We start from the raw sequence: 16,432 nt of genomic DNA on the forward strand, positions 1-16,432 counted from the left end.
AGGGGATGGCTTCAACAGCTCCAAGTGCAGGGTGCTGCACTTTGGCCACAACAACCCCATGCAGAGATACAGGCTGGGGTCGGAGTGGCTGGAGAGCAGCCAGACAGAGAGGGATCTGGGGGTACTGATTGATACCTGCCTGAACATGAGCCAGCAGTGTGCCCAGGTGGCCAAGAGAGCCAGCGGCATCCTGGCCTGCATCAGGAATGGTGTGGCCAGCAGGAGCAGGGAGGTCATTCTGCCCCTGTACTCTGCACTGGTTAGACCACACCTTGAGTACTGTGTTCAGTTCTGGGCCCCCCAGTTTAGGAGGGACATTGAGATGCTTGAGCATGTCCAGAGAAGGGCGATGAGGCTGGGGAGAGGCCTTGAGCACAGCCCTACGAGGAGAGGCTGAGGGAGCTGGGATTGGTTAGCCTGGAGAAGAGGAGGCTCAGGGGAGACCTTATTGCTGTCTACAGCTACCTGAGGGGTGGTTGTGGCCAGGAGGAGGTTGCTCTCTTCTCTCAGGTGGCCAGCACCAGAACGAGAGGACACAGCCTCAGGCTGCACCAGGGCAAATTTAGGCTGGAGGTGAGGAGAAAGTTCTTCCCTGAGAGAGTCATTGGACACTGGAATGGGCTGCCCGGGGAGGTGGTGGAGTCGCCGTCCCTGGAGCTGTTCAAGGCAGGACTGGACGTGGCACTTGGTGCCATGGTCTGGCCTTGAGCTCTGTGGTAAAGGGTTGGACTTGATGATCTGTGAGGTCTCTTCCAACCTTGGTGATACTGTGATAAGACACAGGCAGTCAGCAGCTTTTAAGAAAAGTAGTAATTAATTTGTATTCCATTTCTCAGCTGTTTTGGTGCAGCAATGGCTCAAAATACTGCTCTGCAAACGAAGCTTTGTTGCAGACAGTGGCTTTGGGAAAGCAATACAAAGAATGAGCATCACAAAGAAACCTGTGCTACCTTATTTACATCCTGGATCTCCACGAGGAGGGAAAAAAAGCCCTGTAAACATACAGCAAAGACCACGAGTTTACTTTATGAATTATTAAATCTGGGTTTCAGATTTCATGCAATTATATTTAACACCACTTATTGAGCCTGCAAAGAGGTTTGTGGGTTGTTGCTTTTTTAGTCAGAATTGCACTGGCAGAGCACATGGAACAATTTCAGTGAGAGAGCAGTCAGGTGGTGGGGCTCCAGGGACGTTTGACAGAGAGGAAAACAATTCAAGTCTTTCTAGCATAAATTTTGAAAGAGAAAATTCGTGGAGTATAGAGGGAGACTGCTTAAGGGAAAGACATGACAAGCTGATCCAGCAAGCAATTTGTCAAGCAGATGTAGTTTCATTCCCACAGCCCATTACTTCTTACTGGGTTCTTCCTATTTCTGCCTATTTCAAAGATACCTGTGAAAAAAACAACAGCAAAACAAAAAGAGCAAACCTCCATCCCATTGACCACAACTCTCTGACTTCATTTCAACCAGCTCCCAATCCACCTCTCTACCTGATCATCCAGGCCACACTGCCTCAGTTTAGCCAGAAGGATGCTGTTGGAGACTGTCAAGTACTTGACTGAAATCAAGATAAAGCACATCCACTGCTCTACCATCATCAATCCACCTGGTTATGTCCTCATCAAAGGCTGTCAGATTGGTCAAACATGACTGCCCCTTGGTAAATTCATGCTGACTGCTCCTAATGACCTCACTGCCCTTGATATGCTGAAGGACAGTTCCAAGAACAAGTTTCTCCATTACCTGTCTGGGGATGGAGGTGATGCTGACCAGTCTGTAGTTAGCTGGGTCCTCCTTCTTATCCTTTTTTAAGACTGGATTGCTGTTTGCCCTCCTCCAGTCCCCAGGCTCCTCTCCTGTCCACCATGGCTCACTGAAGATGGTGGAGAGTGGTCTGGCAATCACATGTGCCAGCTCTCTCAGCACCTGCAAGTGCATGCCACCAGGACCCATAATCCAGTACATTGTGGACATAGGAAATGAATGCAGAAGCACAGAATTTAACCTGAAATCTCTACATGGATGGAACTGGAGGTCTGATGCACCCAGCTTGGAAGAAGAAGAACGAACACCGTTTCAGCACAGCTAGCACAGATACGTAGTCCTCAAGCAGATAAACTTGATGGACTGGCCCACTGAAGGTCATTATCAATTTTCTGAGGCATGCATCCAGCTGGAAGAGTTTGTAGAGGGAAATCCTATGGCTGTTTTCTCTAGAAGGTCAATGGGTTACAGTGATCTTTCTAAAGTATTTCCCTCGCTGCGCTGTTTGCCTGCTTCCTCCTTTCTCCAGCACCTCAGCCACACAGATCAGACTGCTGCTCCCACACAGCTGCCAAAAGCTCTTACTTTGTGCCTGAGACTCATTTTATACTCAGGAGGGTGCAACACTTGAGCATCAGCCCAGGAACACCTCTCAGTCCCACAGACAATTGCCAGAAACCAGTAAAACTGTCACTGCATCTTGCACTGAGTAACAAATTTCACAGTTCTACAGCCATGGAAGAGGAATGCACCTGTTTAAAATGCAGGTGATAGCATTTCATAGCTTTCAAGATAAGGAGCAGATCTGCATGGCCTGCAGACATGAGAGTAGATATTCTAATCCTGATAGCTCATATTCTAATAACACAAAAACATGATAACATAAAAGGAGTTGTCCAGGCCCTGGAAAGTAAATATGTAAGATGTATATAGTACTGCTAGGAAATTACTAGAAAAAAATAAATGCAGCCTACATTGGAAAAACCACCTCAGGAGTTTTCTATCCTTGATTAACATCCATTTGATTTTTCTTCCTAACATCCTCATGCAGTAAGTGGCCAAGTGACACCACAGTACAACCACTCAACAGCTGAGACTTCACAGAGCACATTTTTCATAAGATATCTGAGAGATTCAGCTCGACTTCTGTCTCACCTAATCCAAGCAGAGCATGGCCAAGGCACCTGGGTAAGCCAGCAAGGCAGTTAACATTTCCTATAGTGGCCCATCCTACTCATTTCCATCCCGCAGCCTTCCAAATTTGCTTTACAACTAATTCAGCATAGAGAGATATCCAGATTACTACTGCTCCTCATGCTTCCCCATGACTTTTCAAGCCTTCTTTTATTAAAATACTGGTCATATTTGTTTAGTAAAACATGAGTAATGAACTCAACACTAGCATATCAATGATACTATATTGCTAGCGAGCATCTCTGAATGGAATGAGAACTACTCAGACTTCTGGTTGTTATCATCACATTTACCCCTTCAGCACCAACCTCAACACAGGAACAGTCTCATAGCAGCTACAGAGGCTTTGGTGGTTGCATAGTACTACAGCTGGATAAAACATCCACAGACTGGCTCAAAGAAAACATTTGACCTTGAGGTACAGCATAGCCTCTTTGAAAAAAAAAGTTCTCCTCCTGAGCAATCTGAAGAGTTGAGTCTCTAGAAATGAATCTGCAGGTACTAGACATGAAGGGAAAAAACTCCTTTTGAAGTAACTGGGGGGGATGAGAGAAGAAGGGGCTCGAGCATACTCAATTTCAGATCAAACAAGACCAGGTCAGAAAACAGTTCACCAGATGGTGAGATTAATGTTAACATTTCTGGTTTGCTTGTGTGCCACAGAAGGATGGGAATAATAAGCTGGAGAAGGCTCTGTGCTCCAAACCCAGTTATCTCCTGCCACACACCTCCCTGTCTTTTCCATTACAAAGAGACTCACTCAAAGGCTGAGTGTATTTTCACAATAATTGCATCGTGTGTGTTATTATTATGGGATATTTCCTGCAACTCTCTGCCCTCTGAAGGACTGTTTGTTCTGAGCGAATTATTTCGAACAGCACACAGAGATCTCAGAGGCACCTAAAATAAAGTATGCTTTTTCTAGCTCTTAGCATTGTTTCATTTATGTTTCTCTTCATTTCCCCAAAAAGATTTCCCAAAAAGTTCTCCCAAAAAGATTTCCCCAAAAGATCTCCTAAAAAAAAAAGACTTCCTAATGTCCTGGGCTAGGGTGGATCCCACCCCTGGTAGAATAAACTCACTATAACATGGAGTTTTGGAAAGCCAGGGGGAAATGAAGTTATATTTATTATAGTTTAAATATAACACTATAAGGAGAATAAACTACTACAGAAATATAATAACCTTAATGAAGATAGGGAAGGGGTCAAGCAGTGGTAAAACAGCGGCAGCCAAAACAGTGGTGGGGGAAGATAGCAGCAGGCACAGCAGAAGCAGCAAGGGGAAGCTTCCAGACATAAAGCTCTTGACGCTCCAATGAAATTATATTCACTTATCCATTGTTACCATTGTATGGCTTATCCCTAAAATGTTCACCTCTCCACTCAGAGCTTCTACTTCTAAGTTCTTCTGTTCCAAATATTTTTACATCCAGATGCCCCCAAATGCATCACCCCCCCCAAATGCATCACCCCCCCCAAATGCATCACCCCCCCCAAATGCATCACCCCCCCCAAATGCATCACCCCCCCCAAATGCATCACCCCCCCCAAATGCATCACCCCCCCCAAATGCATCACCAAATTTGGATACCAAAATTCAACAGAATGAAAATCCAAACAAAACAAAAGGCAAACAAAGAAACAAAACCAAACCCAGCAGCATCTAATCAAGCTGGGACATCATAACTTGCACTCTAATACATGATTTGGACATTAGCAGCCCCACTGAACCTATGCAGCAATTCAGAGAAGACACTCAAACTCATTTTAAGACCTAGTATGAAGTACACCACAGCCACAGCATGCTACAGCAGAATGTACTGTACTGGATACCATTCAGTGCATTAAAGCCCAGGCAGAAAACAGATTACAGAGTTTTGAACGTCTAATAAAGCGGAGATTAAAAACAACACCACCAACAACAAAATCCCAAACAGTATCAACAACAAAAAATACACCAAATATCTTTTCAGAGAAAGAAAACCAACCAACAGCTGGGAACGTGTCATCAAAAGACCAATGAAGCATGGGAAAACAGAAGAAAAACCCAAAGAAATTGAAAAGCATTGAATTGTGGTATATTAAATGAGCATTAGAAACATTCCCAGACTGTAGTATGGGTAAGTAAAGGACATGATCTGGGAAGATGAGCCTCTGGTAACAGTCTGCTGCAGAAGCAGGTTTTCCAAATTGTGGATGCTTAAACTGCCTCAGGTACTGAAGGCTAAAACTTGAATAATAGCAAATCAGCAGAAAACCAAACGCTGCAGAACTACAAACAGGAAACAACAGGAAAGGTTTCCATACATCCACTGTAAAAAGAAGAGATCACCTCAGTCTGATTCCTGTCAGATCAACAACTCACTGACACATGAATTCAGTGTTGATAGCAAGTAAAGGTTTTGCCAAACAATTTGCTAGACAAATTCTGGGAGCTTCTGACACAGAACTGCCAAGCAATCAAGCAGTATTAGAAAGAAAATTACTAGAGATGAAGAAATGACATCCCATAACAGCAGTTCACTGAACCACAGGCTGCTTTCTCCTCAAAAGCACATTAATTCTCATTTCATTACAAGTCATCAGTGTTTGAAATCAGGTCAAATATATTGAAGCATAATAAAAAAAACAACCCTTACCTTCTTCTGATCTTCTAGTTTATGACTTATTGGATTCCTTCCATGTTTGCTCATCTCTGAAGATAAATCCATCACATTCACTCCTTGCTCTTCAAATGAAGCCGGTTATGCAATTCAGCAATCTAATCCAAAAAGCAGGGACTACAAACACAGAGACCTTGTGTTTTTCCCATCACACACCATCTCTGAACAGCAGTGCCTTGGAGCAATGGCTGAGAAAACCATCAACTGAACTGAGGAACACTTTGCAGTTCACTGTTGGGACTTCCCAAATCACCATAGCGTTTTAGAAGGTTGATGCTTAAGAAGAGAAGTATCCATCCGCTGCTTTTAGCTCCAGCTGCTATCTGTACCTTTCTTCACAGGTTCCCATTTTGCAGAGGGTCACATCCTGACTGTGAACCTGTTGAGACAAAAAGAAATAAATTAATTTGCACTTTGTAGTCACTTGGCAACCCATTATCTGTCTTCTTCATTTACTTCATTTATTTATTTATCTTTATGGGTTTATGTAGTGGTTTTGCAGCACATAAAATTTGGGATTTACCCCCAGAGAGTAAATTCCCAACCTTATTAGGTGTTTGGAAGTAAAATGAAATTACTATTTACAAAAGCAGGTTAAATACAAAAGGTAATAAGCATACACAAATATATGTGTACATATACAACTAGACAGTACCATAGAATAGAATCAACCAGGTTGGAAGAGACCTCCAAGATCATCCAGTCCAACCTAGCACCCAGCCCTAGCCAGTCAACCAGGCCATGGCACTAAGTGCCTCATCCAGGCTTTTCTTGAACACCTCCAGAGACAGTGACTCCACCACCTCCCTGGGCAGCCCATTCCAATGCCAATCACTCTCTCTGCCAACAACTTCCACCCAACATCCAGCCTAGACCTCCCTCAGCACAACTTGAGACTGTGTCCCCTTGTTCTGTTGCTGGTCGCCTGGGAGAAGAGACCAACCCCACCCGGCTACAACCTCCCATCAGGTAGTTGTAGACACCCAGCTACCCCCCGGACAACCCTCTTGACAAAGCCCAGGGACTGTTGCCAGCCAACACAATATTATCTCTCCCCACTGCCAGTCTGTGTACTCATCAATAACTCAAACAATGGCAAGGAGGACAAGCAAGCAAGGCCATAAGGAGAGACAGGGGGAAAAGGATGCAAGAAGAGAGCCCAGCATAAGGTGTGCTTCAAACTATATAGCAATGGAATGGGATAAACATATCTTAATTTTGTTCAGCCCCTCGGAGAATAGAGTCCATCCCCCTGGACTCTCTGAATTCTCTGGCAAAGCTTTATTTACAATGCAGACACTAGTCTGAAGACTGTAACAGTTTGGTTTTGTTCTAAGCAGTGAATACTGGTTTTGATTTCAAACTCAGCAGGATAAACCTATGCAGGACCTCACTCATCCACCTCTAAACCACAGTAGAGTACTCACTGAGAACAGTTAGTGAATTCCAGCCACAGACACCAAGGGAAAATTAAAAGAGAAGAACAAAGACTATTTGAATAAATGGAAAATGATGAATTTTTTTCCATCTCCACCATCCTGTATGTCCTACTCAGTGCTCTCAAAATGTAGTAGTCAGTGTCACAATGAGAAGGTCAGACAGAGAAAGACTTGCACTCAGCATTTGGGCTCGAGGTGAGGAGAAAGTTCTTCACTGAGAGAGTCATTGGACACTGGAATGGGCTGCCCGGGGAGGTGGTGGAGTCGCTGTCCCTGGAGCTGTTCAAGGCAGGATTGGACGTGGCACTTGGTGCCATAGTCTAGCCTTGAGCTCTGTGGTAAAGGGTTGGACTTGATGATCTATGAGGTCTCTTCCAACCCTGATGATACTGTGATAGAATGCCAAGTCCTAGTCCACACAGAATCATAGAATCATCCAGGTTGGAAAAGACCTCCAAGGTCATCCAGTCCAACCTAGCACCCAGCCCTAGCCAGTCAACAAGACATGACAACTTCAAGAAAACGTTTTTGGGAGTGATGTTATTTAAGGATGCAAATGGCAAGGGGGAACAAAACAAAACAAACAAACCCCAAAACCAAACTAGCTTCCAACAAAATTTGTTTTCTAGAAAGTTTCATTTCTATTAACAGCAAGAAAAAGACCAAGTGTCTCTTTTGTCACTTTTTGACAATAAAATCATAGCATATTCAGTGCAGTTGAAAATCAGTTGTGTTTAAACTGAGTAGAGGAAGCCTACATAAATCATCTGAATGCCACTGTGATTTATTTTAAGTGTGTAATGTTCCCAACATGCTTCACTAATGCGTATGGAATCTGCCTAGACAGTGCATTGGATGCTACGTGCTAGGTCACGCAGTCTGCCTCCAATGAAAGGGCACTGAAAAGGTTATTTTCTCCAAACAAAATAAATACAGAGTTCAGTGGAGTCATTGCCAGTATTACTATCAGCTTAAACTGCCATTTAATCAGTCCCAAGGCACAGGTGTTACTCCACTGTAACTAATTTATACTGATTTACACAAGATGAAGCTTGCTTTTCCAATGCAGTTTTAGCCTTATGTGTCCCACCTAAGTGTATAACCAATCTTGTTTGCTATTCCAGCTTTTAAGAATCACCTCCTCTTGCAAATTACATGGGTAAACATTAACCTACAAATCTACACACCAAAGAAGGCTCAAAATGCTTGGAGAGCATCATCCTATTAACAATTTCATAGAATCATAGAATCAACCAAGTTGGAAGAGACCTCCAAGATCATCCAGTCCAACCTAGCAGCCAGCCCTAGGTTAAAAAAATTTCAAGTACTCTGGAGGATGCAGTGAAATAAACACAATAAAATACAATGCTTGTTAAACATCCAAAAACCAGAGGTAATGAAAATTACACTGTTTAAAGTTTTCCTAACTTAGAACTTCTACTGGGTTAAACAGAGCTGCAGTCCAAAGGGCTTGGTGAAAGGTTGCTGAACATGTGGGGTTGTCAGTGCTTCATTCTCCATGGTGCCTATCAAACATAATTGGCATCTCTAGACCCAAGCTCTTGCCCTGATTCTGTGTGGCTCTATGGGCTCAGCCCTCCAGCTAATTAGATATAACCACAATGCACTCTTGGCTTAGATATAAATGGAGTCCCACTACAGAGACACTTTGAGTTGGCCTCCACACTGCAAGCAGCCTGGCAGTCAGATCCTCTTCCCTCAGACTGGGATGCCATCTAGGGGTACTTCTGCAGCCTGAGTGAATCATCTCCCTTGCTTTGGGTACTCTGGAGCAGGAAGGTTTCCTTCTTTGAATGCATCTTTCCAGACAGAATATCCCTTAAAGCTTAAGACTAAAGCTTAATTGGTTGTGTTGAGTGTGTTCTCAGCTGACATCTGAACTTGTAATTTAACTGAATTGGAAGCAGTGCAGAGTAATTTTGAGTACAATAAATCCACAGTTTTGGACAGCCATTGCTGTCTGTTTTGTGGATGCATCTGGAACATCAGGAAGCAGGATGATGAAGCATGAGGCACCTCTGCAGTGATCAACACTTGAATTTACATTTATAACAATCCTAAAGCTCAGCTAAGTCAAAACCAAGCTGTTAAACCCCAGCAGTTTCTGTGGTTCATTTCACAGTCAGACATGTAAATTATATTACTCCCCATGCCTGGCAATTATGTTATACCAGGCTATTAAACTTTTTCAAGCCAAAGTTGGACAGAATGCAAATAAATTTGTTTGGACTGCCCTCATTACTTTTAACATGCAAAGCACAGGGTGGCAATTCTTGCTCATTCCATTCAGCACAATGTTCCATGGTCTGTAATTAAACACTCTTGGCTGGCACATCTTTTTTCTTCCTTTTTTTTTTCCCTTTTTTTTTAAACAGTTGCACTCAAAATATTTTTTTTAACCATTTTGCACTGATCTTTAACACAGAAACAATCACAGAATATAATGCTGAGTCCCAGGCATCTTAAAGATCACACACTGAGTAATACAGTTTACTAGGTGTATCTACTAATGTAAAAAGCAAGATGAGTTAGAATCATAGAATCATCCAGGTTGGAAGAGACCTCCAAGATCATCCAGTCCAACCTAGCACCCAGCCCTAGCCAGTCAACCAGACCATGGCACTAAGTGCCTCATCCAGGCTTTGCTTGAGCACCTCCAGGCACAGCGACTCCACCACCTCCCTGGGCAGCCCATTCCAATGCCAATCACTCTCTCTGTGAAGAACTTCCTCCTAACATCCAGTCTAGATCTTCCCCTGGCACAACTTGAGACTGTGTCCCCTTGTTCTATTGCTGGTTGCCTGGGAGAAGAGGCCAACCCCATCTGGCTAAAGCCTCCCTTCAGGTAGTTGTAGACAGCAATGAGGTCCCCCCTGAGCCTCCTCTTCTCCAGGCTGCACAATCCCAGCTCCTTCAGCCTCTCCTCATAGGGTTTGTGCTCCAAGCCTTTCACCAGCTTTGTTGTCCTTCTCTGGACACATTCCAGCACCTCAACATCTGCATTTTCATGCAATTTTAGTCCCTTAACAGACACATAACAGCCATTCAATAATATTCTCTAATCATTGACAGGTACTAGTAGCAAAACTCTGGCAGATCAAGCATTTAGCACTGCATTACAGAGCTGAAGGAAGTGAGCATGCTAAGGTAGGAGATCCTTAGGGTATCTCATTAAACAACACTAGAAAGAAAATATTTTGCAGCACTATTTCTGACTGGGGGTTAATGATTTCCTCATCTAGAGACACACTACAGAAGGCATTCAGGGTGATTAAGCTTCTGAATTAGGTAGCTCTACAAGGTGCCTAAATTCAGGTGAAATGTGCTTGAAAGAACTTTTTTTCCTCTCCCCCTTCACTATTTACTGATAGATTAGTGGAGAATAATTCCAGATTATATTTTAACAAGTAACCAGGAATGTTCTTTCTATCCTTATTATCAACACAGTTTGATGCTTCCTTTGTTAAGTGGCCAAAACACTTTGTCTTATTTCTGTAAGTGGTGTCATACTGTGCTTAGAATTTCCTCTTCAGGCCACACCTTAAGTACTGTGTCCAGTTCTGGGCTCCTCAGTTCAACAGAGATGTTGAGATGCTGGAACATGTCCAGAGAAGGGCAATGAAGCTGATGAGGGGCCTGGAGCCCAGCCCTGTGTGGAGAGGCTGAGGGAGCTGGGGGTGTGCAGCCTGCAAAAGAGGAGGCTCAGGGCAGACCTCATTGCTGTCTACAATGACTTTAAGGAAGGTTGTAGACAAGTGGAGTTGGTCTTTTCTGCCAGGCAACCAGCAATAGAACAAGGGGACACAGTCTCAAGTTGTGCCAGGGGAGGTCTAGGCTGGATGTTAGGAGGAAGTTGTTGCCAGAGAGAGTGATTGGCATTGGAATGGGCTGCCCAGGGAGGTGGTGGAGTCTCCATCCCTGGAGGTGTTCAAGAAAAGCCTGAGGCACTTAGTGCCATGGTCTAGTTGACTGGACAGGGCTGGGTGCCAGGGCGGACTGGCTATCAAAATGAATACAGATGATTAGTTTTGCATAATCCATTACACTCAGTAGCCAGGCTATTTTCATTCATTCAGAGGTTATTTTAGGGTGAAATACACCACATGAAAGGAGTACCAGAAGAATACTGTATCACTGATGGTAACTTTGGCTTGCCCATTAAGCCGAGTCTGACCTGTACTTCCATCAATACACTTCTGCAGCTGCAGTCTGCCTATTTCAGGTTACCCACTGGCTTCGCTAATATTTACTATTCATCCTCCTTTAAAAGTACCATAACCAGCCTGTCCTTGCATTGCCACTATAGAACTTTCAATCAAGAAACTACAATTTAGTCTTAAGCCTACGAAAACACTTAGGAATATAAGCTCTAGCATGTACAGAGCAACAAATACACCTTTAATAATCTCTCCTAAAGAAGTCCAATAACTCAGAAAATAATACTGCCAGATCTCCCTTCCCTCTTAGTACCACAAGGGCTACCCAGAGAATACCTATCTATAACGCCAGAGCATACTGATCTATAATCAGTATGCTCTGGCATTATAGATCATGGTCTAGTTGACTGGATGGGGCTGAGTGCTAGGTTGGACTGGATGAGCTTGGAGGTCTCTTCCAACCTGGTTGATTCTATGATTCTATTATGTGTCCACTCTGAAAGCTTACCAGAAGACATGTTCCTCTTATATTTGAAAAACACATGTTCTAGTCCTTCAGAAAGCATCAAAAGTCAACTGTGTTTGAACTGTACAGTAATTGGAGAAAAAAATAAGATAAATGCTAATTAACAATGCAAACAATTCTTACTTTCACTGTTGAGGCAGCTGTCATGTAATTTGGCTTCCCAGTTATTAAAACATGACACTGGGGCTGTTCAAGGCAGGATTGGACGTGGCACTTGGTGCCATGGTCTAGCCTTGAGCTCTGTGGTAAAGGGTTGGACTTGATGATCTGTGAGGTCTCTTCCAACCCTGATGATACTATGATACTATGAATTAGACCACAAACGGGCACTGCTCTATTTACATGTTGCCAGGCTCCCAGACCTGACTGGTAATCACCACGCAGGACATGTATCATTCAAAAGACAAACCAACAGGGAGGTCAGAGAGCATCCACATCGACAAACCAAACACAAGCACTTCATGTGCTCAAACACATGCATATAGAGTCTCTTCCTGACTGTGTTTAGCTGGAGGATAGCCGCATCTACGCTGCACAAAGATCTGGGTTTGCCATTTGCATTACGATTGATCACAAAGCATCAGTGAAATAACTCAGGGAGAGAGATTTAGCAGCTGGGCTAAGGATGCATTTTAAGAAAATCTGGTTGCTGAAATTATAGATGCAAATGTCATTAATTTGCTCACCAGATGCTCAGACTGGCAAAAAGAAGACTGAGACAGCACTGTTACATGTGCTATACACTCTATAACAGTAGGGCTACACAAATAGCTTTTTGTAATTAATTGTATTATAGAATTACCTACAAATAAAAGAGATTCAATCTAAAACAGTGTCCCAGACCTGTTCAATTTTGACAGCCTGTAACACTTCAGAGTAAAAGAGTGATTCTGAACGTTTTGGTGCACCTAAAAGGGCAGCTAATGTACACAACACACTGTTGGTAGTCACAAAAATACCCCAGGCTTTTTTGTTGGTCTTTCTTTGTTTCTTTGGTTGGGTTTTATTTTTTTGTTGCTGTTTTGTTTTTCATTTTTACAACCTTATCAATTCAATGCCTGATTATTACACACCATGGACATAGATCTCAGGTAGATGTAATACCTCAGTGTTTATATTCACTTCAATTGCTTTCCCACAGTTAAAACTTTCAGTCGCTTAGATAAAGCAGCTTAAGCAATCTCAATCCAAATAAATATTGTTACATTTATTACCATGCAGTACTAATACCACCACCACCCCCCCGAAATACTCCCACAATATCAACGTGTTTTGGCAAATAGCAGCCAAAATCCTGCACACTTATACAAAGCAGCACAATACAACCGGTCTCATTTACAAAGGCTTATCCATACTGGATATGCAGTAACAATGTGCCATTTTTCATCCTGTCACTGTGGCATTCTGCATGAAAATGCTGCATTATCAGTACTTACATCTTCCTACATTCTTGCTGATCGTAGATTTCACAACAAAAATAGTAATAACGAATTGTAAAAACCACAGAAGTGGAGGCTAGGGTGGAAGAAAAGGCTCAGGAAACAACGTTGCTGCCCAAGGAGTAGATCACATTGCGCTGATAGAAATTTAATGGTTCTTCAGGAAGCATAATGAACAATCTTATCTCAGGAGACCTCAGTTCTCTACACACATCAAGAGTGGTGACAGCTCATCCTTCCCAGAAAGCAATGCCACGGGAGCGCACCGCCTGAGAGCGTTAAACCTACAGCGTGTTAGATGCCTGCTGTCATCAGAGACAAGCATCACCACGCAGCTAAGATCCTGCCCTTCACACAAAGAGACCCTTCTCATATTTCTCAGCAATATAGATCGAGAACATCTCTGTTTCATTTCAGCACGTTTGCCTTTACTACTCTGGAAGACCACTGCCTAATTCCCTAGACCACTGCAGCACAAAGCCAAGTCTGGCCTTTTCTTGGCAGGTGGTGGGGAGTTGCAAAGGCAGCCCCCTGAGGTGGAAGGGAACACACAGCTTTATTCTGCCAGATTAGCAGCGTCATTGATTGGCTCCGAGATTATTTTGCACAGATGCCCTCCAATAGAAGGTAGATCTCTAATATCGAACACTTGAGGACAGAAATAAGAGGGAAAGCTGTGAAATATTTGGAATTACAGAGGCATTTCAGTGCATTTTCTCTGAAATGAGAGCAGAAAGCAAAACAGCCTCAGTCAGCAAGTCTGTATTGGTGTGTACGACATTCCTCGATAATAGGAAGCAGAACACACAAGATTCATCATGAAAATTCATGACCTGGTCAGCTAACCTAACTGAAATAAACAAAAGGCTCTGTAAGATCTTGAGAAAGGGACAGCTTACCAAGACTCCTAAGTAGTAAGGCATAATCCTCCAGGCTGTAAACAGATACTCAGGAAAAAATACCTCAACCAAACAACCGAGCAAACAAAACCCCAGAACCAGCCAAAGCTATCTCAGCTGATATTTCAGTGAAAAACCTCAAGACTGGGAATAAGTTCAGAGTGCAGTCTAGAGGAGCTGGCTCCTATTGCTGTAAGACAGGCCATGATTCACTCCAAGTTTAGCTATACTGCATAAGATGCTCTTAGCACTCCAGCGTGAAGCAGAACATCAGCATCTTCGCTGGAACAGCTACTTGCTGCTTTTACTTTATCTGAATTTGCATGCTAAGAAAAATCACTGAGCAGAGTATTGGGCTCTTTCCTCACGAATCATAAAAGCAGCTGTTGTTCACCAAAAAACACCCAAAGGAAAAAGCAAACCCAAAAGTTATGCTTAAAGTGAATGAAAAAAGCCAACCCTCTGGTTAAATTTCTGGGGTCTCTGCACTGTGAATGCATTCGGTTACCTGGAACATTTACTCCTTTGTAAGAGCACAGGGAAAAAAAGTGTCATCATTCTTCTCCCTCATCCCTTTTTCTCCTTACTCTGTAATGAAATTAGCTGGAACTAATAAATACAGCCCTTCTCACCAGTGCTTCATAAAAACAGCAGTAGTAACAAAGACAGCTTAACCCATGTAGTTTACCACAGCTGTTAGCAGCATAATGAAGTCAAAAGGCAGAAACTCATGATTTATGAGCTGAAATAGTTTTCATTAAGTACCCACAGTGATATTTCTCTGCATAATATTTTCAAGCACAAAATATAATTAAAATGAATTTAATAAGCAAAACACATTCTGTGCCAGCTTTCATTAACAGGTTAAGAATTACAGAATCTTAGAATCATGGAATCAGGCAGGTTGGAAGAGACCTCCAAGATCATCCAGTCCAACCTAGCACCCAGCCTTGACCAATCAACCAAACCATGGCACTAAGTGCCTCAGCCAGGCTTTGCTTGAACACCTCCAGGGGTGGAGACTCCACCACCTCCCTGGGCAGCCCATTCCAATGCCAATCACTCTCTCTGACAACAACTTCCTCCTAACAGCCAGCCTAGACCTCCCCTGGCACAACTTCAGACTGTGTCCCCTTGCTGGTTGCCTGGCAGAAGAGACCAACCCCACCTGGCTACAGCCTCCCTTCAGGTAGTTGTAGACAGCAATGAGGTCTGCTCTGAGCCTTCTCTTCTCCAGGCTGCACACCCCCAGGTCCCAGGCTTCTCACCAGCTTTGTTGCCCTTCTCTGGACACATTTCAGTACCTCAACATTGCTCTTGAATTGAGGAGCCCAGAACTGGACACAGCACTGAAGGTGCAGGCTGACCAGTGCTGAGTACAGGGGCAGAAGAACCTCCTTTGTCCTACTGGCCACACTTTTTAGGCTATCAGGGAGTGACAGGACTGGGGGGAATGGAGCAAAGCTGGAGATGGGTAGGTTCAGACTGGATGTGAGGAGGAAGCTGTTCAGCATGAGAGTGGTGAGAGCCTGGCATGGATTGCCCAGGGAGGTGGTTGAGGCCCCATGCCCAGAGGTGGTTGAGGCCAGGCTGGCTGAGGCTGTGGGTAGCCTGGTCTAGGGTAGGGTGTCCCTGCCCGTGGCAGGGGGGTTGGAACTAGATGATCCCCGTGGTCCTTCCTAACCCTGCCTGATTCTACGATTCCATGATTCTAAATTGTTGCTGAGCTGCATATGCCACTTTGCACCCTCTTCATTCCTGCAGAACGAAAGATGAAATGGGAAGAGTCTCCATCATGTTCTCAGCAGGCAACCATCCCCAGTTAAAAAACCAAAAAGCTAGCATGGTGAAATTCTGAAGTGGCAGTTTTAGCAGAGCCAGGAGGAGAGCTGGAAGCAAGTCATCTAGGACAGGGTAGAAGCAGCAGCCAGACAACCTGCGGTACTGCTGCCCACGGCGCGTATGTTCTGCGGGTAACAGATGAGGCAGCGCTGCCAAGCTGGCGCCACGGAGCAGCCCTGGGTTCTCTCACACAAGTGTGTAAAAATAGCTCCCTGTTTGCACGAGAAATAACTTCTCCCTTAGATTCCATTTATATCCTGCCTGCCACCAGGCAGCTTTCCAGTGGATACAACTAATTAGCTCTCCAAAGGCTCCTATGAAGACTTTTCAAGAGCATGGACAATCATTTCACCCGCACTTGTGTCCTCCGTGGCACAACCTGACACTTGCCTCAAGAGCAAGGCATAATAATGGAGAACCTAAAGCTGCTGAGGGTGAATTTTCCTCAGCTCAGATTTTCAAAGGCCCAGCTGGGCTCCTG

General features: G+C 43.9%; 1 protein-coding gene across 9 annotated transcripts in view; it reads right to left on the bottom strand.

The window, feature by feature from the left end:
* NAV3 (neuron navigator 3) overlaps positions 1-16,432 on the bottom strand; it is a 505,349-nt gene that overhangs the window by 383,025 nt on the left and 105,892 nt on the right. For all 9 annotated transcript variants that reach the window (XM_064141974.1, XM_064141975.1, XM_064141978.1 and 6 more), the window contains exon 2: positions 5,605-6,007. In XM_064141974.1, coding sequence (XP_063998044.1) covers positions 5,605-5,676 — 72 coding nt within the window. In that variant the 5' untranslated portion in view covers positions 5,677-6,007. The remainder of the gene's footprint in view (positions 1-5,604; positions 6,008-16,432) is intronic.

This window comes from Pogoniulus pusillus, chromosome 4 (genome assembly GCF_015220805.1).
Source record: "Pogoniulus pusillus isolate bPogPus1 chromosome 4, bPogPus1.pri, whole genome shotgun sequence".
NCBI classification, from domain to species: Eukaryota; Metazoa; Chordata; class Aves; order Piciformes; family Lybiidae; genus Pogoniulus; species Pogoniulus pusillus.